This window comes from Rhinatrema bivittatum, chromosome 4 (genome assembly GCF_901001135.1).
Source record: "Rhinatrema bivittatum chromosome 4, aRhiBiv1.1, whole genome shotgun sequence".
Taxonomy (NCBI): domain Eukaryota; kingdom Metazoa; phylum Chordata; class Amphibia; order Gymnophiona; family Rhinatrematidae; genus Rhinatrema; species Rhinatrema bivittatum.
The window spans coordinates 138,999,468-139,024,021 of NC_042618.1; the positions used below are offsets into that span (position 1 = coordinate 138,999,468).

General features: G+C 40.9%; 1 protein-coding gene across 1 annotated transcript; it reads left to right on the top strand.

The window, feature by feature from the left end:
- The first annotated feature begins 642 nt into the window (after positions 1-642).
- Positions 643-23,885, top strand: EMC7 (ER membrane protein complex subunit 7). The gene is made up of 5 exons (XM_029598899.1): positions 643-988; positions 17,007-17,126; positions 19,418-19,556; positions 20,672-20,752; positions 23,361-23,885. Exons 1-5 carry the CDS (start codon positions 750-752, stop codon positions 23,514-23,516), a joined length of 735 nt encoding a protein of 244 aa, XP_029454759.1. The 5' UTR covers positions 643-749; the 3' UTR covers positions 23,517-23,885.
- Positions 23,886-24,554: the final 669 nt, after the last annotated feature.

Below are 24,554 nucleotides of genomic sequence, written 5' to 3' on the forward strand. Positions count from 1 at the left end.
TTATCTGCCATCACTGATATGTTGTTACTATGTTCCTTGACCTTGCCCAAGCTCAGTGCACAGATGTAGTTCACCTGCTTGCATTTCAGCATCAGCACCTGGAGCCTTTCTCTGGACTCAGAGCCACAGTGGCATGCTCTAGTTTTATATTCCTATGGTAACCGCAGAGCTCTGTTCATTCTGTCATCCAAATGACAAGAACAGAGTACCAGAATCCATCGCTCATAGAGGTTCGCTGCTCTCACAGCATCTTCGGCACCCCTAGGCCTTCACCAATACTTCGGTTCTTTCATTCCTGACCAGCCCACTCCCTTCCCTCCCCAAAAGCGTTCCGCTAGAGCGCACACCATGGCACAGTACAGTAATGAAATAAACGTTTTATCCGCAATAAAAAAATGGATAAGCAACAGCATAGCCAGAGCAACATTACTAATCACCATAGAACGGCGTATTTACTAATAGGCTCCCACCAGCAAAGTAGTTTATACCCTAATGCCCTCTCCCTTGCGTTCCAGTGACGCGCCTCCATCCAGCAGCTGATTGGTTCTCTACCTACCGGTGCGTGCTATGGCACGCGTCTACAGGACCAATCCTAAACAAGTGTCACTTCCTACGGAGGCCTGGAGCAACCCTTTTTTTTTTACGCGCACGCTGGTGACGTCATGACGGAGAGGGCGGAAGGCGCTGGTTGATTTTATTTGCGGAGGGTCGGTGGTTTCGGTCGGTTTCCCCCTCCGACCGGAGCCGCGATGACCGTTCCTGGTTGTTTCTCGTTCTTCGTCGGTGACGTGCTCTTCTTGTTCCTGTTACTTGTGTCGGTGCTTGACTGTCGGGCCTCGGAGACTGAGTTTCCTGGAGCCGCCGGAGGAGTCTCCGGGGAGCGCTTTCGCATTGAGGGCCGCGCGGTGGTACCTGGCGTGAAGCCGCAGGACTGGGTCTGGGCCGCCCGGGTGCTGGTTGACGGCGAAGAGCACGTCGGCTTCCTGAAGTAAGAGAGAGATTCGTGAGCTGCTGTAATGAAAGGAAGGGCTCTGCGTCTCATGTGTTATTAGCCCTGGTGTACCTGACCCGATTACACTTATTTATAACATTTCTAGTCTTCCGATAGTAGTCGTCATATGTGCTAAGCGAATTATAACAACACATAGTCTTGTGCCTTTCTCATTGCTTTAGCCATTACTGATATAGCCGTGCACTGTACCTCAGTTTTATCCAGCTTGTTGTGTAATCTTGAAAATGGCTGTCACAACGAATACCGGTTTTGTTCTGCAGAAGAAACCTTTTGCTTAGTTAAAAAATGGAACCTGATGTCTCGAATTAAAAGTGTCTATTAACAGACTATTGGGATTGCTGGGACAGTGTACATACCGCTTTGACAATCCCCCAGGATTGGTATAGTAGGCTAATTATGTAGTATAGCATAACATTTTGAACTTTTGTTTTTGCTTTTGCTTATTTGTTTAAAACGAGTATTATCCATCACTTGATTTAAAGGTAAGTATATACATCAGTTCAGTAAAAGAATTGAAGGTAAGATCACTTTTTATAGATAATATCTACTATACATCCATGGAAAACAAAAATCTATAATTAAAGAATAAGATGTACACCTTCAAAATGAGAAAACAACTTATGATTTAATAGTATTTTTTACTTACTAGAGCCTGAAAACTGATACGGAGAAGAATACAGGTTAGGATGGTAAAGATGAAATGTTCCCCAAGGTTATTTAGCAAGTCATGGAGGATAACTGAGCTCAAGGGCTCTTCTGTGTTATTCTTAAACCTGTGCTATTTTTCACGATTTTGGAAAGAAGCATAGCATGCAGAATTACTTTTCTTGTGGTCAACTGTGTGTGACTGAACTCAGCAATAAAGCTCATATTCCTGAGCTGAACTTGGAATAACTTTAGCTGTCAGGGAGTGCAAGGTATACATTCAAATATTTGGAATTCAAATGCCAGATCTTTTTGTGCTATGGAAAGAAGCCAAGTCCTGCTTTTGTGGTCAGGATGCAGAAACTTCACATACATTTTATACTGCAGGTGAGATCACATGGTTCCAGAGGATTTACTCAATAAATTAGTTGCCTGCAGCTCTAAAAAGTGTTAATTTTAACTAGATTGTCTGCCTTGGTGTTCATCTGTCTTTATGACTGAGGAGAATATCTGACTACTGCAATGATTTGACAAGCTCTTGTTATGCGAAAACAATTATACGGTGGCTTACAAAAGTATTTTTGACCCCCTAAAAAGCAGATTTGTGTGGATTGCAAATGATACTTACACAGATTGTTCCAGACAGTATGTTTGTGCAAACCAGTATGCTCTTAAAGTAAATTATCAGTCACAATTTTATTATTTCTCTGAAATTTTTGTAAAATAACATAAGCTGAAAAATGCTGCTTGTATAAGTATTCAACCCCTGTGTGGTGGAATCTCTTAAGTTTACACAGATGAAAGATATTGCCCTAACAATTGGTTTACAATTGGCCTTTACCTGTGAATCATTCAAGTGTCAGCTTTACTGGATAAAAGACTCCCCTAATTCCAGTTCCATTGGTCAGTCTGTAAATCTGAAGGAAAGCTGTGAAAATGAAGACCAAAGAGCATTCTAAGGAAATTAAAGATACAGTTATAGATATGCACAAAATAGGAAAAGGCTACAAAATAATATCCAAGGTCTTGGATATCCCAGTGAGCATTGTTGGATCACTTGAGGAAATTGAAGCTGCATCATATCACGCATACACTGCCTAGATAAGACCACCCTTCAAAACGCCGTGTCAGAGCAAGAAGGAAACTTGTGAGGGATGCTACAGAGAGGCCAACTATCACTTTGAAGGAGCTACAGAGTTCAGTGGCTGAGACTGGAGTGGAGGTGCACCAGTCAACCATATCAAGAGCTCTACATAAAACTGGCCTGCATGGGAGGGTGGCTAGAAAGAAGCCATTACTGAAGAAAAACCATATCAGAGCATATCTGGAGTTTGCCAGAAAGCATCAGAGAAACCCAGCTAAAATGTGGGATACGGTTTTGTGGTCAAACATTCCAAATGTTATGTGTGGCACAAACCTAACACTACCCATTCCTCAGCAAACTCAACAGTAAAGTATGGGGGTGGCAGCATCATGTTGAGGGGATGCTTTTCCTCTGCAAAAAGTAGGCATCTTGTTAAAATTGAAGGACAGATGAATGGTGAAACTTACAGGGAGATACTGTAAGACAACCTTCTTCAGTCTGCTAAAAAACTAAAACTTGGGAGAAAGTTCACCTTTCAACAGGGCAGTGATCCCAAGCACAAGTCCAAAGCAAGACAGGAGTGGTTGAACAGCAAAAAAGTGAATGTTCCTCAATGGCCAATCTAAAGTCCAGATTTTAATCCAACTGAGAATCTGTGGCACTATTTGAAAATTGTAGTCCATAAGTGTCACCCAACCAACCTGGAGCAAATCTGCTAGGAAGAATGGGCAAAAATAACTGTGTACAAAGTTGGTAGAAACTTACTCCAATAGACTTAAAGTTATTATTGCAGCAAAAGTTGGTTCTACCAAGTACTTGTCTGAAGGGGTTAAATAGTTATGCAAGCGGCATTTTTCAGTTAATTTTATTTTACAAAAAAATGCAAAGAAATGAATTGTGACTCTGAAAATTTACTTTCAAAGCATACTGGTTTGCAATAAACATACTGTCTGGAACAATCCATGCAAGTGTCATTTGTAATCCATACAATTAGGGCTTTTTAGGGGGTCAAATACTTCTGCAGGCCACTGAATATGCTTCTCACAGGTACACAAATTGAGTAATTTACTCTAACTTGAAAATGCTATTGTAAAAAATCACAAGTTCTCTGGCCATGGAATTCACAACAGAACTAAGTTTGCTCTGAAGGGTTAAATTATACATCTTTCTTTTTGCTTTCATGGTAGGAAATGCATTAATTATCCAATGATAGAAATACTGTCATTTGTCTGCATAGAAGCTTCTCTGCAAAGATAAGAAATGTCTTTTATGTGTATAAAGGTCATGTTGGTACCTGCTCATATTTATTCTTGGCCATAGGTAGATGATTATGGTAAGAAATACTTTTATGGGGCTTAAAATTCACACTTTTTTTTTAAATATAATTTTGTCTACAGTCACAAACATAACTTGATTTTAGTCACTTTAACTGTTTTCTTGGGAGGTTTGTCATATCTGTCTGGAGTCACACAAAAATACAGGAGTCAAATTGCAGAATGTAAAATGGTAAACCACAAAAATCCATCATTCAAAGCACAATAAAGATTTTTTTATAAAGCAACACCAATGGCAATTATCTTTGTGAGCGACATTGCGGACGGGATAGAAGGTAAGGTTTGTCTTTTTGCGGATGACACTAAGATCTGCAACAGAGTGGACACGCCGGAAGGAGTGGAGAGAATGAGACGGGATCTAAGGAAACTGGAAGAGTGGTCGAAGATATGGCAGCTGAGATTCAATGCCAAGAAGTGCAAAGTCATGCATATGGGGAAATCCGAATGAACTGTACTCGATGGGGGGGGAAAGGCTGATGTGCACGGAGCAGGAGAGGGACCTTGGGGTGATAGTGTCTAATGATGTGAAGACAGCGAAACAATGCGACAAGGCGATAGCAAAAACCAGAAGAATGCTGGGCTGCATAGAGAGAGGAATATCGAGTAAGAAAAGGGAAGTGATTATTCCCTTGTACAGGTCCTTGGTGAGGCCTCACCTGGAGTACTGTGTTCAGTTCTGGAGACCGTATCTACAAAAAGACAAGACAAGATGGAAGCGGTACAGAGAAGGGCGACCAGGAAGGTGGAGGATCTTCATCGGATGACGTACGAGGAGAGATTGAAGAATCTAAATATGTACACCCTGGAGGAAAGGAGGAGCAGAGGTGATATGATACAGACTTTCAGATACTTGAAAGGTTTTAATGATCCAAAAACAACGACAAACCTCTTCCGTAGGAAAATAATCAGCAGAACCAGGGGTCACGATTTGAGGCTCCAGGGAGGAAGATTCAGAACCAATGTCAGGAAGTATTTCTTCACGGAGAGGGTGGTGGATGCCTGGAATGCCCTTCCGGAGGAAGTGGTGAAGACCAGAACTGTGAAAGACTTCAAAGGGGTGTGGGATAAACACTGCGGATCCATAAAGTCAAGAGGCCGCCAATGAAGAGTGGGTGACTCGCCAGAATGATGGCTAGTGACACAATACCCTTATTAAATAAACATACACATGCTTACTGTGACTCCTACATCGCTCTAAGCTTCAACAGCAAGAGGTAATGGAAAAAAGGATTTGCACTCACAAAGAAGGGAGTAGCTGGCTTGTTACGGCGGTTACTACCCCAAACCAAATATGCCTGATACTTCACTTTCAATGCATATACAGCATAGCTCTCTGCTTCAATGACAGGGGAGAAGAATAACTGATACTTCACACATCCAGCAGAGCTCTCTGCTACAATGGCAAGGGAGAAGAAAAAGGGTTCGCACTCAAAAAGCGGGGAGTAGCTGGCTTGTTACGGCGGTTACTACCCCAAACCAAATGTGCCTGATACTTCACTTTCCATGCATATCCAGCATGGTTCTCTGCTTCATCGGCATGGGAGAAAGACCGATACATCACGCATTTCCAGCATAGCTCTCTGCTTCAACGGCAGGGGAAAAAAAAAAAAACAAAAACAAAAAACTGATGCTTCACGCATATCCTGCATAGCTTCAACGACAGGGGTGAAGAAAAAAAGGATTCGCAATCACAAAGCGAAGAGTAGCTGGCTTGTTACGGCAGTTACTACCCCAAACCAAATGTGCCTGATACTTCACTTTCAATGCATATCCAGCATGGCTCTCTGCTTCAACGGCAGGGGAGAAGAAAAAAAACCCAACAAGGGCTGTACAACATAGTCTAGGTAAAACAAATAAGCATGAGTGTAGCTTGCTTATCGCGGCGGTTACTGCCCCTACTACCCCTAACTAATCAAGCTAGATATTTCACTTGGATGCAGCTCCATCACTGCTCTCTACATTAATGGTGGGGGTGGAAGGGGAATAGAACAAGGAGCTAAGAGAAACAGATAAGAATGAGAGAAAAAATGTGTGAGGCTTGCTGGGCAGACTGGATGGGCCATTCGGTCTTCTTCTGCCGTCATTTCTATGTTTCTATGTAATTGAGAGATTAGAAAGGGACCTTCATAACACCCACTCTGGTGGAAATACTCTCACCTTTCTGATAGGTCATAATATAATCATCTGTCCACTCCCTTTCAATTTTAAATATTTTTGTTATGCAGATAAAAAAGAGCAGCACTTTCCTTATTATGCATTGCTAAATTCGTTTTAGTAGAAACCTGACATAATGTTATGTTTCGAAGCACAGCAGCTCTGCGGTGATGCTACAATGTTGCACTTTCACTAGATAAGAGAAAAACAGTTAGTAGAAATGGCAGACATTCGGCCCCAGGGACCAGCATAATACATGGCAAGACTTAAGAATGTCAAGGTACTAGCATTAATGCAGTTTATCTAATGAGAAAACGGTGGCGCTATCCAGTGCCCTTTAAATATAGAGACAGCGCATGTCTATGTGGGCACATCATTGATGTACATCCACAACTGATGACAGCAGTCAAATGTCAAACTGCCAAGAAAATGAAAATGAAAAATTCATTCGAAAGCAGGAATTCCATTCAACATCCGTGACCATCGTATATCCTCAAAAATATGCTTTCTCTAGAAAATGTGATGCCATCAGGACATGGATTTTGAGTGTTAAGACAACTCTTGTGCTCCAAGAGGTGTGTACGAAAAGAGTGCATGGTTTTGCCAATATATTTCATGCCACAAGGGCATTGCAGTAAGTATACAAGAAAGCTGATCTTACACGTTGTCACAGACTGAGATAATCACTCTGTATCTGGGGTGGTAACAGGATTGGACAACTGCATAGTGTGAATGGTGCCATTCTGGCATACTTGAAATTCACCAGTTATAAGTACTGGAACATCCACAGGGTGTCTCGATAACGCTACCCAATCCCTAATCTTGCAGCTATGGGAGAAGGCAAAGTGGATAGGGGGCCAGGTGCTAGAAAACGAGTCCAGTATGGGCCAGTGTTGACAGAGAACCTGGCATATCTTCCCTGACAGAGATGAAAAAGAGAGAATGCAGGTTTGACTATCTGTACATTGTTTACAGGTAGGGGTCAGTAGAAGTTCCCTTTTGTTGAAGAGCCCTTTGGTAAGCCCGTTTTTGATAATCACTCCTGGGTAGCCTCTTTGCACAAATCTTGCTATCACGATAGTGGCCTGACACTTATATTCATGCACATCAGAGCAGATTCTGTGGAGACGGAGTGCCTAGAAGGAAGATTCTGCTTTAAATGAGTTGAATGGAAACTTCGATACACCAAAAAGATTTTTTTTTCTTTCATTGGGCTTTCTGTATAATCTGACCTTCAGAGATGTACCCACTTTCATAATCCACATATCCAGAAATGTAATCTGGTCGGAGGAATAATTCATAGAGAAATTCAGATTATTGTCACAGGAGTTCAACCACTGATGAAACTGTAGAAGAGTTTCCACAGAGCTCTTCCATATGGTGAACACATTGTCAATATAGCGTTTCCAACTCACAAGTTGAGGCTCCCAAGAGCTGGTGTAGTTATGTTTATTCTCAAAGGAAGCCATGTATATATTAGCAATACTGGATGTCATGGAGGCACCCATAGCCATGCCCTTAATTTGCATAAAAAATTTTCATTTAACCATGAAAAAATTCTTGATAAGGGCTGCATGCACCAATTCAATAATAAATTCACTGGGTATCTTCCGGCGCAACGGGCATTGTGCTAATACAGCACAAATTTCATTCAGAGCTTGGACTTGGAGGATGACAGTATACAGAGATTCAATGTCAAAACGTGACCAGTACACATCCATGATTGATTTGTAAATTACCTGGAAATTGTAACACCTGGGTGCTGTCTTTAACATAAGATTTAGCAGTAGGAACCCAAGGTTTCAACAAACGATCGAGAAAAACACATATAGGTTCCAATACCGAGTCTCGAGCTGAGACTATTGGTTGTCCAGGAGAATCTTGCAAACGTTTTGTGTTTTATTTTAGACAAAATATATAATATTGGCACATGAGGATTCTCCTAAATCAAGAAGGTTTTTTCTTTCTCGATCAAAAAACTGGCTTTGAATCCTCGGCTGACAACTTTGGCTATCATGCTTTGGATAGATGGTGTAGAGTCAGTGTCCAAAGGCTGATAGGCATAAGCATCAGACAACTGACGGTAAATTTTCACGTCCTATTTCTCCTTGTCTATTACAACTATGGCACTGCCCTTTTCAGCAGATTTAATCTGTCCCGACACCATTGTAATTTACCGAGGGCTTGGCTTTCCATGTTGGAGATATTGATGCATTTTCTAGATTTGAGGAAGAATCCTTGAGTCTTTCGATGTCTTTGAGCACTTTCTCCTGGAAAATGTACAACATTGGATCAGTGGGTCCAGGAGGGGTCCATGTAAAGGGATTTTTAACCACTGACAAATTGAATGACGTGGAGGGATTTTTCTCAAAGTAAAGTTTGTACTGCAATTGTCTAATAAACTTTAAAAACTTGACCTCAAAACTGGAAGGAATTATGTATATATGTAGGAAGAAATGAGAGGCGTTATTGAGGAGAGCTTCTTGGCAGGTAGTTATCAACTAGAGATTAATCACAGGAGTGCTCACCTGTGGATGTTTTACAGTGGCATCTGGGACCTTGTCCACGGATGTTCCCACTCGGACTCTGGAGATGGTTTGAATTGTCACCGGCCTCGCGGTGAACGGCCTTGGTGTTGGGGACATCCTAAAAAAGATGACTCTGGCGGACTGTCCCTTACTAGTCTCTCAATTGTTAGGTTGCCATTGGTATTGCTTTATAAGAAATCGTTATTGTGCTTTGCATGCTGGATTTTTGATACCTGTCTGGGAGCCACTATAATGCCATTGTTAGGAAAAGACCCAGAGATCTAATGTTTTATTATATTTCCTGTGCAGTTTCTTCAGTCTCACTCAGTCTTTTATAGCATTGGGAGCTCCAAAGCTTCCAGGGAGAGCTGACGCTGCTATGGCCTCGAAAGCTGCCAGGGAGAAATGATGCAGCCACAAGAAGGGGGTGGAGAGGGGGAAGAGGCTAAGTGGCAGAAAGGAGTTGGGGAAAGTAGAGGATCAAAGAAGGAAAGCAAATTAAAAATATGAGCCTGGCTTGTGGGGGCCGCACGCAGTGTGTGAAACGGTTGCAGGTGTTCAGGCACCTCCATGTTAATAAAGTTTGAGCCATCAGTAGCAGGCCTTTTATGAATTCTTGCAGATTGTATTATCCCCCTGTCTTTGTGCAACCTGCATTTCCAGAAATTATGCAATATTGACTTCATTTTACATGTGAGATCCTTCACTCCCAAAGGTTTCTTCCCAATAATTTCTTTCACAGAAATAAATACGTAGAACCACGGTGCTGCAGCTCATGGAGAATTGACTGGTGACCATGACTGCACACAGTATTCTAAATGCAGTCGCACCATGGATTGCTAGACAGGCGTTAGTATAGTCTCCTTGTTTTTATTTTCTATACTTTTGTAAATAATTCCTAGCATTCTATTTGCGTTTTTAGCTGCCACTGCACACTAAAGCTGATAATTTCAAAGTGTTGTCCATAGTAACTCTTAGGATCCTTTTCCTGGGATCCTGCCAGGTTCTTATGGCCTGGATTGGCCACTATTGGGAGCAGGATACTGGGCTTGATGGACCCTTGGTCTGACCCAGTATGACAAGTCTTAGCTCTTATGTTCTTTATCTGGTATGATTCAGGTTTCTATTATATTAAATGCATTAAAGTGATCAAGTCAGAAACTGTTAGCTGTTCCAACATTTAAGGATTATAAATTGGAAGAGACTTGAAGAAAGGCACTTTCAATAATTGGATCCATGGGCTGGGACTCATTAGAAACTGAGCTTTGATTGGAACAGGATTGTATGCTTCAGGAAAAAAACGAAGGCTAAATTATTTAGTCACTTATGGATCTGGGCAAAATAACTAGAGTTTTATTTTGCTGGATGTTTTTTTTTTCATGCCTCTAAATTATTGACTTTTTTTTTTTGTAATGTGTTTTTTTATGAATGTTTGTTTATTTTGGAAACCACAGTGAACAGCCGTATGACTGGCATATGCTTGTACCTCTGACGGGCTGAGCTGGCTCTGCAGCAATACACAATCCTCTGCCAGCTATCTTTCCCTCTTCTCCATCTTGCTTGCAGTGGCAGAACTGGAAGTAGCTACTGGGGGTTGTGATGTCACAGTGTATTTTGTTGATACTGTATCTCTCACCAGCACTACTGACTGTCACACACAATCAAGTTGATAGACTGAGTTCATGTCAGTGTTTAGCAAGCACAGTGCCAGCCTGCCAAGCAGAATTAGTAGCTTGCTATCAGCACAGTCTTTCTGGCTATGGATATCCCTCACTTGCAGGTGAATTTTCGAAAGTCATGCATGTAAATGTATCTATAATAGGAATGTTCAAAAGCCATTTACTTGTGTTAAGCGCACTTGGGGTTAAATTTGAAACCACAAGATACGCGCGTCACAGGGATTTTAGAACGCCTGGTGCCATCCGCGTGCGTATCTTGCGGTATGCGTGGATGAACTGGCTGTGAAAGTGGCGGGGGATGGCCGGCGCGCGCAACTTACTGTTGCTCAGGAGAGCAGGTAAGTCGAAAAATTAAAACAAATTAGGTTAGTGGGGGGGGGGGGGGAGTTAGGAGTCAAACTAGAGAAAGGAAAAGGGAGGAAGGTTAGCTTGGGAGTTTAGGAAGTTCCCTCCCAGTCCGCTCCAATAAAGGAAAGGCCTAGTGGTGTCGGTGCGCGTTTCTTAAAAAATGTCCCCCTTGTATAAAATCGGGTGCTCATGTGCATGCGGTTATCGGATTTCATAACATGCGTGTGGCGACGTGCATGTTATATAAAATCAGCGTGTCCATGTGAGTGGCTTTTAAAATTTACCTGTTAAGCGGGTAAAAGCTATTGCCAATTCAGTGGTATATAGTGTAGCAATTTTCAAAAGCTCACTTACACGGGTAAAGTGCATTTATATCCAGTTTTAAGTGTATAAATGCTTTTGAAAATTAGGCCCAATCTGTGGAAAAATGTCTCCCACACTTATACAGTATGTGTGTGCACTACTGACTGACTCCTTTTGCGCACACACAGAAAAAAAAAACCTGTTCTTCTGTTCTCTCTCTGCCAGTTGAGCAATGCTCTGTGCAGTTAGAGACAAAATAAATCTGTTTGTTCACCTGCACTGCTTCTGTCTTCAGTGTCCTTTGCCTTGCTCCAGTGAATAGACAGAATGTAGCAGCACCTCTCTCTTTCTCTCTCACAGTGTGAGAGCACTGTAACTGCAGCAGTAAAGTTAACAAAAAGACTTTGACAATGCCAAAATTATCTCTCCTCCTTTTTCAAACCTTTTGACTCTAGGAGAGCTTCTGAAAAAAACTCTTTCCTATGAAATCTAACAGAAACATGGAGTTTCTTTGCAGATGCTCAGGCGTTTCACTGGGAGGATGTCAACCTCACTTGATCCAGATGCCAGCTATAGGCTAGTTTAAAAAAATAAAATAAAATAAAGCTCCAGCCAGGCTGCTACACCCCACAGGCATTGCTTGTTACAAGTTTCACTGCAGCATTTTTGAACCGGCCATAGACTTGAATGGGAAACATAAATAAGATTTTTTGTTTAAATTCATGGGCACCCTCCATTTATTACAGGGATCTACAAATTAAATAAAAATAGTCTAATATGTGGAATTTGTTGCCACAGGATGTGGTAAAAGCTATTAGTGTAGCTGCATTTTAAAATGGTTTGGACAAGTTCCTAGAGCAGGGGTCAGGAACCTTTTTGGCTGAGAGCCATAAACGCCACATATTTTAAAATGTAATTCCATGAGAGCCATACAATATGTTTAAAACTAAATACAAGTAAATGTGTGCATTTTATGTAAGATCACACTTTTAAAGTACAATAAGTCTCTGAAAATATTACACCAGGCCTTAAGACACCAATACATCTTCTATTAGGAAAACGGACGAAGTTTGGCTGCTATAGAGTCCTACACAGAAACTACACGCCAGCAGAAAACCTCACCTGAATCACGTGCTGACCCTCTCCTAACAAAGAATAAGGAGACCAAAACGCATAACTAGAAGCATGCAGAAAAAACTGAATTGGAAACTGCAACAAGCCAGAGTCTCTGTATGCAGTGTAACAAAGGAAAAAAGAAACATCACCCATCCTTATAAAACAAATCAAGAAATATAAAATCATCAGCAGTAAAACTGTACTAACAAAAAAGAACATATTTCGAAACAGCTGATGAGTGGAATATCCAATAATTAAAAACTCATATAATAAATTTCCAGATACCAACAAAATATTTCAAAATAGCAGACACAAAGACCCAGTAATGAAAAATAATAAGGATACAAAAATTTTTTTGCTCTGCATACCTGGGAATGTTTGATATCCAGGTCTCCTGAGATTGTTCTGAATTAGCAGGAGGAAGGGTGGTTTGCTTGGAACTTTCTCCTCTGTCACATACCAGCGCTCTCTCTCACACTGGCTCTCAATTACACACCTATACACACATGCTCTGTCACTCACATATACACATGCTTTTTCTCTTTCACTTATAGGCTCTTAATTACACATTTACACACATGCTGTCTATCTTTTCACGCTTACACACACACACACAGGCTTTCAATCACATAAATACATGCTGTCTTTTTCTCTCACACACAGACTCTTTCACATGCTTATAAACATGTCCTCTCTTTCTCTCATTTACACACAGGCTCTCAATCACATACTCACATGCTCCCTCACCTAAATCAGCTCTCAATCACACACACACACACACACACACACACACACCCCCCACGGTCTCTCTCTCTCATTTAAACACAGGCTCTCAATCACATACTCACATGCTCCATCACCTAAACCAGCTCACAATCACACACAGACACACATGATCTCTCTCTTACTTATACACACAGGCTCTTAATCATACATACACATGATCTCTCTCCCTCACAAAGGATCTTAATCATACACACACTCTTTCACACAAACAGGTTTTCAATCACAAACTTACACATACAGGTTCCCAATGGTAAACTTACATTCATGCTCTCTCTCACAGGCAGGCTCTCAATCACAGACATACTCTCTTTCACATATACAGGTTCTCAATCATTCACATACATGCAATCTCTCACTCACACAGGATCTCAAACACACATGCTTGCTCGCTCATTCACTCTCTCTCTCCCCCACCCCCACCCCCACCCCGGGAACTCGCAGCAGCCTCCTCCCAACACTAACCACCTTCATTTTCAGCCCTCGCGGAGGAGGAGTCCCATCGGCGGCGGGGGTTGACGCTCTTCTTTATTTTCCTCCGAGCTGCGCTGCACAGTCTTCTTTCCGTCGGACCGACGCTGACCACACTAGCGTGGTCTCTTCTTCCCGCGCACGCACCAGATGCTCACCACTTCCTCTTCCGGGCTGGGGGGCGGGAAGAAGAGAGCATGCCGGTGCCGCCGACTCCAGCTATTCTGCCACGTTCCGCCCGGGCGGAGGAGGACCGGGGAGCAGCTGGGTCAGCGGGGGACTGGAAAGTGTGGCGACACACTGATTTAGATTTGTCTGCGAGCCAGATACAGCCATCAGGAGCCATATCTGGCTCGCGAGCCATGGGTTCCCGACCCCTGTCCTAGAGGAAAGAGATCATAAACCATTATTAAGGTGGCATTGCAGATATCCACTGCTTATTCTTGGAATCTGTCTATCCCTTGGGATCCTGTCATGTACTTGTGAACTGGATTGGCCACTGTTGGAGACAGGATACTGGGCTTTTGATGTATCCTTGCTCTGTGCCAGCCAGTATGGCAAGTCTTGATGTTCTTATCTTTAGTGATTTTATTCTTGACAATAACGCCCACCATTTTGCCCCACCCTGAGGGGCTCACTGGTCTGTAATTTTCCTAGATCGCCCCTAGAGCCCTTGATAAAAACTGGAGTTACATTTTCTACCCTTCAGTCTTTGGGTGCAGTGTCAGATTTTTGGGATAGATTACCAATAATATGTCTGCAGTTTCATATTTGAGTTCTTTCAAATCTCTGGTTTAAACCCAATCTGGTCCTACAATCTACTGCAGTTGTTTGTCAATTTGCTTTACTTCATCTTCCAATTTTGCCTTGATATACTTTAGTCCCTGAGAATCATCACCTTCAAAGAACTATTCCAATGTGGGGATCTTCCCAGCATCCACTTCAGTTAATAATTCATGTAGTTTTTCTATTTCCTTGCTCTCTCTGAGCACCCAGCTTGCTTCCTGGTCATCTAGTGGTCTGCTGACTTTTGTAGGCTTCATGTTTCTGATATATATACTTGGAAAAGTTTTCATTACTTATTTTTGCCTCTTGGGCAAGCGTCTTTTCAAATTTGTTTTGCACTTTCTTACTCTTGCTTGCCAGTGTTTGTTTTTTCCTGACATCTTTTTTTGGACTTGCTTTCCATTTTTAATACGCATTTTTTTGCTTTAATAGCCTCGTTTACTTCATCATTTAATCATGCTGACAATCATTTAGTCTTCCTTTGACCATTTTTAAAATATGGAATTCATTTTTTCTGAGTTTCTGGGATGATATTTTTTAAACAACCTTCATGCCCCATTCAGTCTGGTAATCTTTCTAACGACTCAGTTTAGGGTGGTGTGTTTTGTTTTTTTTTAAACCAACTTCCTCTTATCATAGTTTCCTTTTTTAAAAGTTAAATGCTACTGTAGTAAATTTTTATAATATTTTCCCTCCAATGTTTGTCAAATCCGATTGCATTATGGTCACTATTGCTGACTATCCTTACTCCTGGCACAGGTCCTACTATCCTCTGAGAACTAGTTCTACATCGCTTCACCTCTTGTTGGTTCCGATGCCAGCTACTCTATGAAATGGTCACACAAGGCACCCAAAAACTGTGCCTTATTAGTTTATCCTGATGAGATTGTTACCCAATCAGTGTTGGGCTAATTGGCAGCATAACACTAGTGAAAGATTTCAGTTTTATTAGCCTTTCTAATCTCTATTAGCATTGCACAGTCATCTTACTCGTCCTGATCAGGTGGATATTATATTTTTGTATTTATTTAAAAGCATTTGTTTCCCACACCTTCTGAAGTTTGATGTGGGGTACATAACATATAAAACAATACATACATAATTAATGTGCAGCATAAAACAGCAGTGTTGCTCTGAACAGATGGCATAGTAATTAGATTGGAGCAAGATAATTTCAGTTCCCAGTTAATATATGCCTCACTAAATAAGTGTGTTTTTTAGAGCTTTCTTAAATTCTTTTGAACCTTTTATACCGCATAGCAATGCAGGAAGCAAATTCTATAATATAGGCCCAGCTATAGAGAAGGCCCTTTCACGTGTGGCTGAAAGTGGTGTCAGGCAGGAAGAGAGAACATCCAGAACGTTTTCATTAGCTGAATGGAGGGATCTGATAGATATATTAAGCTTCAGAACTGCAACAATCCAGGGAGAGGAAACATTAAGGAGACTGTGTATTAACACAGCAAGCTGGTAACGAATGCACCGTTGGACTGGCAGCCAGTGGTGGGATTGCATAACAAGTGAAATGTAATCAAGGAAATTAGTATCTGTGAGTGTTCGTGCAGCTCCATGTTGTCTAATTTGTCTAATGGTGTTCTTCAGTAGGCCTTCTTACAGTGAATTTCAATAATCCAAGATTTGTAAGAATTATTCCCACTGCTATATTTTTTTCTTTCACACATGGAATTGCTAGCCACAGATTCCAGAGTGCATTTTTCTTATTTGACTCAATGCCATCCTTCACAAATAGTGCCAACTTCCTCTACCAGTTCTGTATTCCCTGTCATATTGATAGATTTTGTATTCTATTTCCCACTGGTTATTTGCTTTCCACCAGGTCTCCAAGATGTCTTATTATATTTCTATCTTCCGTTAATGCCATACATTCTAACTCTCTTAAAATCATTTTTTACTTCTGGCATTTGCATAAGACACAACTAAATCTGGTTTTGGTTCCTATTAACCTTTTGCTTATTAGTAGTTTGATTTAGGTAATTTATGGGCATTTCTATTTGTCTGCTCACTGAACCCACTTGAGTTACTTCAGCTTTAACCAATCTTTCCTTTCAAAACAATCTAACTTCCTTGATTTAACAGTATCCTTAGAAGATGCATCATTCCAAACCATGCACTCCTGAGCGACTGTTGGCTTTTCCCCCAAGTTCTAGTTGAAAAGTTGCACTGTCTACTTTTTTTTTTTTTTTTTTTTTAGCACCAGCAGCCTGGTTCTTCTACTCTGAGATGGAGACCAGTCAGAATAAGCTGCCTTTTCCCCAAAATGTTATCTTGTTCCTAACAGATCTAAAGCCTTCCTCCCTACATTATCGTCTCATCTATGCATTATGACTTTGGAACTCAGCCCACTTCTGGGTTGCTGTGCCCGGAACTAGGAGCATTTCTGTGACTGCTGCCTTGGAGGTTCTGGATTTTAAGTTCCTCCCTAAAATCCTAAATTTGGCTTCCAGAACCTCCCTCCTGCACAGTCTTATGTCATTGATTCCCTTGTCAGATATATTGATCAGTGTTGAAGTTTGACAGGATATGGATGACATGATTTAACATAAAAAAAAATTTGTACCCCCTTGAGTTATTCTTTTGTCTGTTTTTATGGGCTAGAACTTGCTGCCTTGTGCTTTGTTGTCACTGAGTTTTACAGGAAAAAAGATGCTGTTTAATATCAGGCTGGGACTTGCCACGTTTTCCTGTTATGAAATGAGGGGCAGCTGAAATCATGAAAGTCTGAATCATCTTTCTCTTTCCTAGGACTGATGGAAGTTTTGTGGTTCATGATGTGCCTTCAGGTTCATATGTAGTAGAAGTTATATCCCCATCTCATCGATTTGACCCTGTTCGAGTAGATATCACTTCAAAAGGAAAAATGAGGTAAGATAATGTACATGAAGCTAATGCCAGAGATTTCTATAGAGGACAATTTAGGCATAACTGAAGCTTTTCTGCTATTCATTGATTGTTTTGAGAGACACTCTGAGCTCTGCTTTTAATTTTTATCCTCAAAGGCCACACAGTCATCTTTTCAAGACATCCAATGTTTGTGAACAACTCTTTATGTTAAATTAGATGAGTGTAAGGAAACCATTATTAATGATCTAAGTCTGAGCCTGTACATTTCAAATGACCTCTGTAAATGATAGAGAAAAGATGATGTGCAGATCCTCATACCTATCAACAGCTCTCTCAAATGCCCTGAACACTTGGAATGTGGCCCTCACAAATAAAAAAAACTTCTCACCGACAACTTTCTGGCTATCAACACCAACAAGACTGAACTTCTCATCATATCACCTGCAAACAACTCCACACTGAACACAACTGTCCTACCCCAAGGCTGCCCTCCTACTGCACAACAAGCCCGCAGCCTTGGCGTTATCATTGACAACAATTTTACGTTTAAAAAATTCATCGCTGACATTGTTAAAAATGGATTTTTTAAGCTACACACGCTGAAGCGTATCAAACCTCTATTACACCCACACGATTTCCGCACAATACTACAAGCTACTATTCTATCAAAGCTTGACTACTGCAACGCATTGCTAGTAGGCCTACCAAAAAACACGTTACAACCATTACAAATGCTACAAAATGCAGCAGCTCATATCATCACCAACACGCACCGCCACGATCACATCACTCCTGCGCTTCAATCCCTTCACTGGCTACCCGTAGCATCCAGGATAATATACAAATCTATTACGCTGATACACAAGCCATCCATAACCGAAACACGCAATGCTTCTCTGAGCACCTGTTTTTTCAAAAAAACAAACCGTCCAATCAGATCCCAACATCAGGCCAGACTGCCGATCCCTTCTCCTAAACTAACTAAACATGCATCTACAAAAGAACGCTCGTTCATCATAGCAGGAACCACAATGTGAACAATATTCCCTCGGAGCTGCGCCAGGAACCTTGCCACTGAAAATGTAAACATAACCTAAAAACATGGCTGTTTAGAAAAGCCTACCCTTGAAGGATGGGACTCATGCAAATTACATACATCGCTGCTCAACCTCCTCCTGATTCCTCCCCCCTGACTCCCTACCCGTATTATTCCCGAGAAAAATCTCCCTACAGGATAGACTTTAAATTAATTATTTCAGTTATCATTGTTACACATATGTATATGATATTTATATTCCTAATTAACTGTTAAACAAGCGTTTGGCTTTTTCACTTATGTTTATTGTAAAGCCTATGGCTGAATTACTGTTTGCTGTAAACCGAGGTGATGTGCATTACGTGCCACAGTATATAAAAAACTATAAATAAATAAATAAGATTGAAATCCAGATTTTCACATATCACATAATTTTCAATCATAAATCCATTCTTCTGGCTTAACTGATGTCCAATCCCAGGACTGGAGCTAAATAGCTTGCCTATGATAACATTGACAGCAACATCTTATCCAGTGGTCAGATGGAGAGCAGTATTTATTGCACATGGGATTGTACGTTAGATTTTAATCTCCAATATCGCATGCTGGGTAGGAATGACAAATGTATACAGCTCACGCTTTTTATTGGCAACTAGGGCACAGGTGGAATTCTGCCTTATAGCACTCATGAAAAGGATTGAACTGGCAGCGTGACTGAAATTGCTCCATTTTACCACTGAAATTTACAGTTCTTGCATTGGCAGTGCAAAGTTCTCTGCCCAGTCTTTTCTTTCTGCCTGTTTTGTCCTGGAGAGGCCACTCTTAGGGGTGTAATGGTTTGTTTCGTTTTCATACAGATTAAACCCTTGACTTGCATTTCTACTAATATTGCCAGTTGTGATGGTGGTCTTAGGATGATTTCTGTTCACTGGGAATCACTACATGAGTGGCTTTCCGATAGTGGTAGCTCTTGATTTGGCTTACTGAGGTTGGAGACTTCTGTGCATCTGTTTATTAACTGAGCCATCCAATTCCATTCCTTATGGCATTTTAGAAAATAATTTCAATCTAAATCAATGTTTTACTTTTTACTTTGGTTTGTGTACTTTCCAAGGTGCTGATTAGGGTATGTGGCAAATGGAATTTTCTTTTTAAGATCAGAGCCTCCAGCATAATGAAATGAGAATTTTGTTTTGAAGAGCAGGAGCCAAAAAGGCTTTTTGTAAAGGTGTGATAATTGTCAGAGTTTGGCCAACTTTTGTCCTGTTTTCTTTAGAGCAAGGCTTGTGAATTTCATCAAGACATCTGAAGTTGTCCGACTTCCGTATCCACTTCAAATGAAATCTTCTGGACCTCCTTCTTACTTCATTAAAAGAGAGTCTTGGGGCTGGACAGATTTTCTCATGAATCCAATGGTATGTGTCTTTGATACTGGAGCTGAAATCTGATGGAGTAGGACACATTATGGTGCTGACAAAACATCCATCTACAGAATCATTCTACCTTCTCGAAGGCATACAGTCCTTTAATATGGAGTAACTTCACTCCTTGTTATAGGGTTGATGAGTGTTATTTATTTATTTTATTTATTTATTTGAGATTTCTTATATACCGATAGCCGTTTGCACATCGTATCGGTTTACATACAACTAATAACTTATGGGCAAAGCCCCTTACAAAGAACAGTAGACCACATGTGGAAAACAAATATACAGTAGATATAAGTGAAATAAATAGATCTATGCAATAAAATACAAGGGATATATATGTATATGAGAACAGGGAGTATAAAAGGTTACTTAGACAGCTATATTAATAAAGATATCTTAAGGAGAACAATTATGATGAACATAATGAACAATTATTTGAACATGAAAACAATATCTAGTGATATCAGTTTCTGGGAGGAATCTAAGACATGCAACACATTTCATTGCTTGATATTATTTTCCTCCCTATTTTATCCAGTATTTATTTTAATGCATCGCTCTTTCTTTCCAAAATTAGACTGGGAGTAGCTTATTTTAGAACTTTAAAAATATTCAGGGTGCTTTTTCTGTTGGGGATGGGAATACTGATCTTGGCTGCATACTCCCACTCATTCACATAAATTGTCTTAGCAACATGCATTGTACAACCAAGAAAAAAAATTAGGAAGTATAATTGTTCTGTAAAACAAATTAGGAAGTATAATTGTTCTGTAAAACTATCTTGATGCAGGTAAACTGTCTATGTCAATAGGAATAATGATGAATTTTGCAACTGAATGCCTTACCAATCAACAATTAACAAAAATAACCTTTTTGCTTAATTTTTTGCATTGAATGTGGAGGGATTACCTTTCTTGGTAGAAAACATTTTGCTGTATACCCAGACTTTGCTATTTGTACTGAGAATGAAAAGTCTGGTTCTCAATAGGGCCACCATACCGAATTTCCTCCACTTTTAATCCCATATTGAATACAATGGACAGGATGAGCACCGTGTATGCTGAGAAGACATCTTTTCTGGTTTTTTTGTCTCCACACAGGTTATGATGATGGTTCTTCCACTGTTAATATTTGTGCTGCTCCCTAAAGTTGTGAATACCAGCGATCCTGAAATGAGAAGGGTGGGTAGAAGGTTTGACTTCTTTTTAATGTTTAAGTGAAAGAGCTTGTAAACTATCATTTTGGTAATCAAATTGCCAATATTGGCGTTTAAATATTTAGAAAGTTTCCCCCTACTTAACCACTCTCACTTGTATAAGTCTTGGGGTTGCTGCTATGCTGATCCTCCTCAGAATGCCTTGTACTGATAGTAGTAACCATGAGCACAGGACAATCTAGAACAAGAATCTAGTTACCCTTGCTCCTTTGCTAACATTTAGAGCCTGGGTTTAGTAAGTTTATTTCCCCATACACACAGAATTAGGGGGGGAAAAGCCTTGGTAAATCAAGTACTAGATTGGATATGTACTTGCTTGAATACACATGTGATGCAGTGAGTATGCTGTAAGAAATTGTGTTTAATTGAAAAGATCACAGAAGCATGCAATTTATCTAATGATTAAGATACAAAGCATACTTTGGGGTAGATTTTCAAAGGGGTACGCGCGTAAGATACACGCGTACCCCAAACCCCCCCCCTGCGCGCGCTGAGCCTATTTTGCTTAGGCTCAGCGGCGCACGCAAGCCCCGGGACGAGCGCAAGTCCCGGGGCTTGCAAAAAGGGGCGGTCGGGGGCGTGTCCAGGGGCATGTGGGCGGTCCGGGGGCGTGGCGGAGTGCCCCGACACAGCGGCCTGTGTCGGGGCCTGCCGCGCCAGCGCACGTAAGTTACTACTGCCCGGAGGCAGTAGTAACTTCTCCGATAAATGTGGGGGGGGGGGTTTAGATAGGGCCGGGGGGGTGGGTTAGGTAGGGGAAGGGAACGGGCAGTGCGCGCAGGGCTCGGCGCGCGCAAGTTGCACAAATGTGCACCCCCTTGCGCGCGCCGACCCTGGATTTTAGAAGATACGCGCGGCTTCGCGCGTATCTTCTAAAATCCAGCGTACTTTTGTTCGCGCGCGCGTATGTTTTTAAAATCTACCTCTTTATGATTAAGGGCCTGATTCACTAAGACTTTACTCCTGTGGGAAAATAGCTTAGTGAATCTGTCCTTTAATCACAAAGTGTGCTCTGTATGGAGCCCAAGTGGCTTATCTCCATCTGTTCCATTTTATGCAGTAATTTGTTGCTGTGTAATTGTCAGCAAATGTGCTCCCTAGAAATAGTAAATGTTTTTATTACATGAGAAACTATATAGTTGGGGGCAGGGAGGGGTGAGTGCTACAGTATATGAAGATTTTACCCCTGTATGTTTTAGCCAATTGTGTGTTTAAGTAAAAATTCTAAGCTGGTGAAATCGAGGGTTATTCTAAGTTCCCTAAGTAGCTTTGCTTTAGTACTGAGTTGCATCATTCTAATGCTTATTGTTAATTCTTTGCAACCCATCCACCTCTTCTCCCAGAAGAGTAGTTATAAATTACAAGCGTTCCTCTCATTACTGTCTGAGAGAGCTTTAGTGCCATTAATATTCAGCTGATAGATGGAAGAAAGGAGATTAAGCATTAAATGACAGAGGCCGTTCAGTTTTGTGAGGGGTGGGGAGGTGGAATATCTGTGAGAATAGTTTGTTTCATTTTGAGAGAATGCAATGAGAAAAAAGCTGGCAGCAGAATGCATGCTGCTGTTGTTACTTGTTAGTGTACTGTCAGCTAAAGTACGGAGAGAGGACCTGGGTTCAATTCTCAAGTCAGGTTTTCCACTCCCGGGCTGGCAGGAGCTGTCATTGAGTAGCATTCACAGACTCTAGAGAGAGGAAGTTCCACTCCTAGTTTAATGAAAACATTTATTGGCCAACCCAGCGTTGCAGGGTTCCAGAAGGGAGCCCTGATGCTTGGCCCCTAATAGAGGATTGCTGCTGTAGTGACTGGACTAAGTGAGTTGAGAGAAGATATAAAATAGGGAAATATTCTCAACTACTCAGAGATTAGACTCATAGTGCAGACCCTTCCTTGGCTCCAGTTGAGCTGAAAGCTCAAAAGTCTCGGAGCAAACTGCCTAGCCCTCTCTTTCTACCTCCTCCAAAAAAATAAAAAACCAGGAGAATCAGGTTTGTCAGAATTGAATAGTCTGTTAACGCAACAGAAAATTTTGCACCACAGAAATGCACTGCCGTTATCAAACAGTACAAGTAATAAATGTGATAAACATTGAAAGTGCAGCACTAGTATAGATGTCAGTGATGGTGACGAGAACATGAAGGTAAAACTTTGACCATGAGATTGGATTGATTACATAAAGAGATGTTGAAATAGGGGCATCATTTTACATGTTTGCTTAATAATCACACTTAGGTTCTGTCCTTCAAAAAGTCATGGTGGGAGTTTAAGAAATTCAGATCCATTGACCAGAGGTTTTGTAAAAACTGATGGAATTGGCTTTGATAATAACTTGCACAGTCGGTAAGCTTGTTTATAACCAGAATCGTCCCACCTGCCCATGCTAAATTTGGATACTAGAAGCAAAAGGGAAATGTAAAAGCAGAGACATGCTATCGGTTAACTTACAATAGACTTGCATTCCCACCGTGAACATGGGTTGTGTGATTAGTGTGGCGTCTCTGCTGAGAATCATCTGCTTCTAATTGATGGGAATCTTTATTTCACCAAGGTTCTGACTGACCTGTCTTTTGCAGGAAATGGAACAGTCCATGAATATGTTGAATTCAAATCCTGAGTTGCCAGATGTCTCCGAATTCATGACCAGACTCTTCAATTCCAAATCATCCAGCAAGTCCAGCAGCAGCAGTAGCAGTAAAGCAGGCAAAACAGGGGCAGGGAAAAGGAGGTAGTCCTGACCCTAGGTGTGCTGGGGAGTGGGGGGGGGGGGGATTAGAACAGAAGGCAAGCATGCAACTGCTGTGCATTTGGTTAGAATTAAAAAAATAAAATGTATTGCAACAAATACTGTAAATGATGTAACTTTTTAGTGTATTTAAGATATTTTGTATTTGTTGGCACACAGAGGGAGGGCATGACTTCCGTCTTGCTGTCATATGGTCGATATTGATGAGACAAATAATTAAAATGCTCTATAGAGGATGATAGAATTAAATTATATGCAGTATTGTACATCAGTGTATAATAAAATAAGTCTTAATCCCTGAACATGTTTTGTGCTCTGAAATGCATCTTCTATTTAATAAAAGAAAGAGAGGTTGTGAAGTGTACTAGGTTTCTGAATATTATGTATTTCTAAGGATAGTAAGTAATGCTCATGGGTTTTCCACTTATACAGACTCTGGGAATTAACAAATCACATACCTAAGTGATGCGTTAGCACAACAAATTCTGTTTAGTTTATAAAGTTAGTGATTATAATAATTAGAAACATCTCAGTGGGCATAACACAGAGGACGGTATTTTTAACATATTAATCTAAGCTACTAGAATTCCATAAGGGCAACAAGCTTGGTAGTATCTTGTGATTGGGATGTTGTTTTTGTCGTTATCATCCTGTGAAGACAAGTGCAAGGATAGATAAAGTGGAACTAAAATAACCTCAGCTGTGCTGCAGACCACTGGAATTTGCTGCCTCTAAACCGCTTCACAGTTTAAAGCAGAATTGAAGATGAGAACTGAAGTTTGTGTTAGGGATGTGCCAATAGGTGAATAAGAGCTGAGATTTCCAACTTGAAAAGAGAAAATTTCTTGTCTTCTGAAACCTCAGACTGAGCAATTCCCCCGATTTGTTTTTTAGATCTGGGTAGTTTTAAATTCTTTCAAGTTTTGACTAACTTGGGGGATAGGGAGCACTAATACCCCTTAAGATAGCTGCTTCTGTTGCCCAGAGATTCTTCGATGCCTGTTTTCTGACACAAAGTGCATAA

What these genes read in the sequence shown, in the direction of transcription:
- EMC7 (XM_029598899.1), top strand. Translation starts at nt 750, where the DNA reads ATGACCGTTCCTGGTTGTTTCTCGTTCTTCGTCGGTGACGTGCTCTTC. An exon ending in ACTTCAAAAGGAAAAATGAG is followed by an intron (nt 17,127 to 19,417) that starts GTAAGATAATGT and finishes TGTTTTCTTTAG; the next exon opens with AGCAAGGCTTGTGAATTTCA. An exon ending in GCGATCCTGAAATGAGAAGG is followed by an intron (nt 20,753 to 23,360) that starts GTGGGTAGAAGG and finishes TGTCTTTTGCAG; the next exon opens with GAAATGGAACAGTCCATGAA.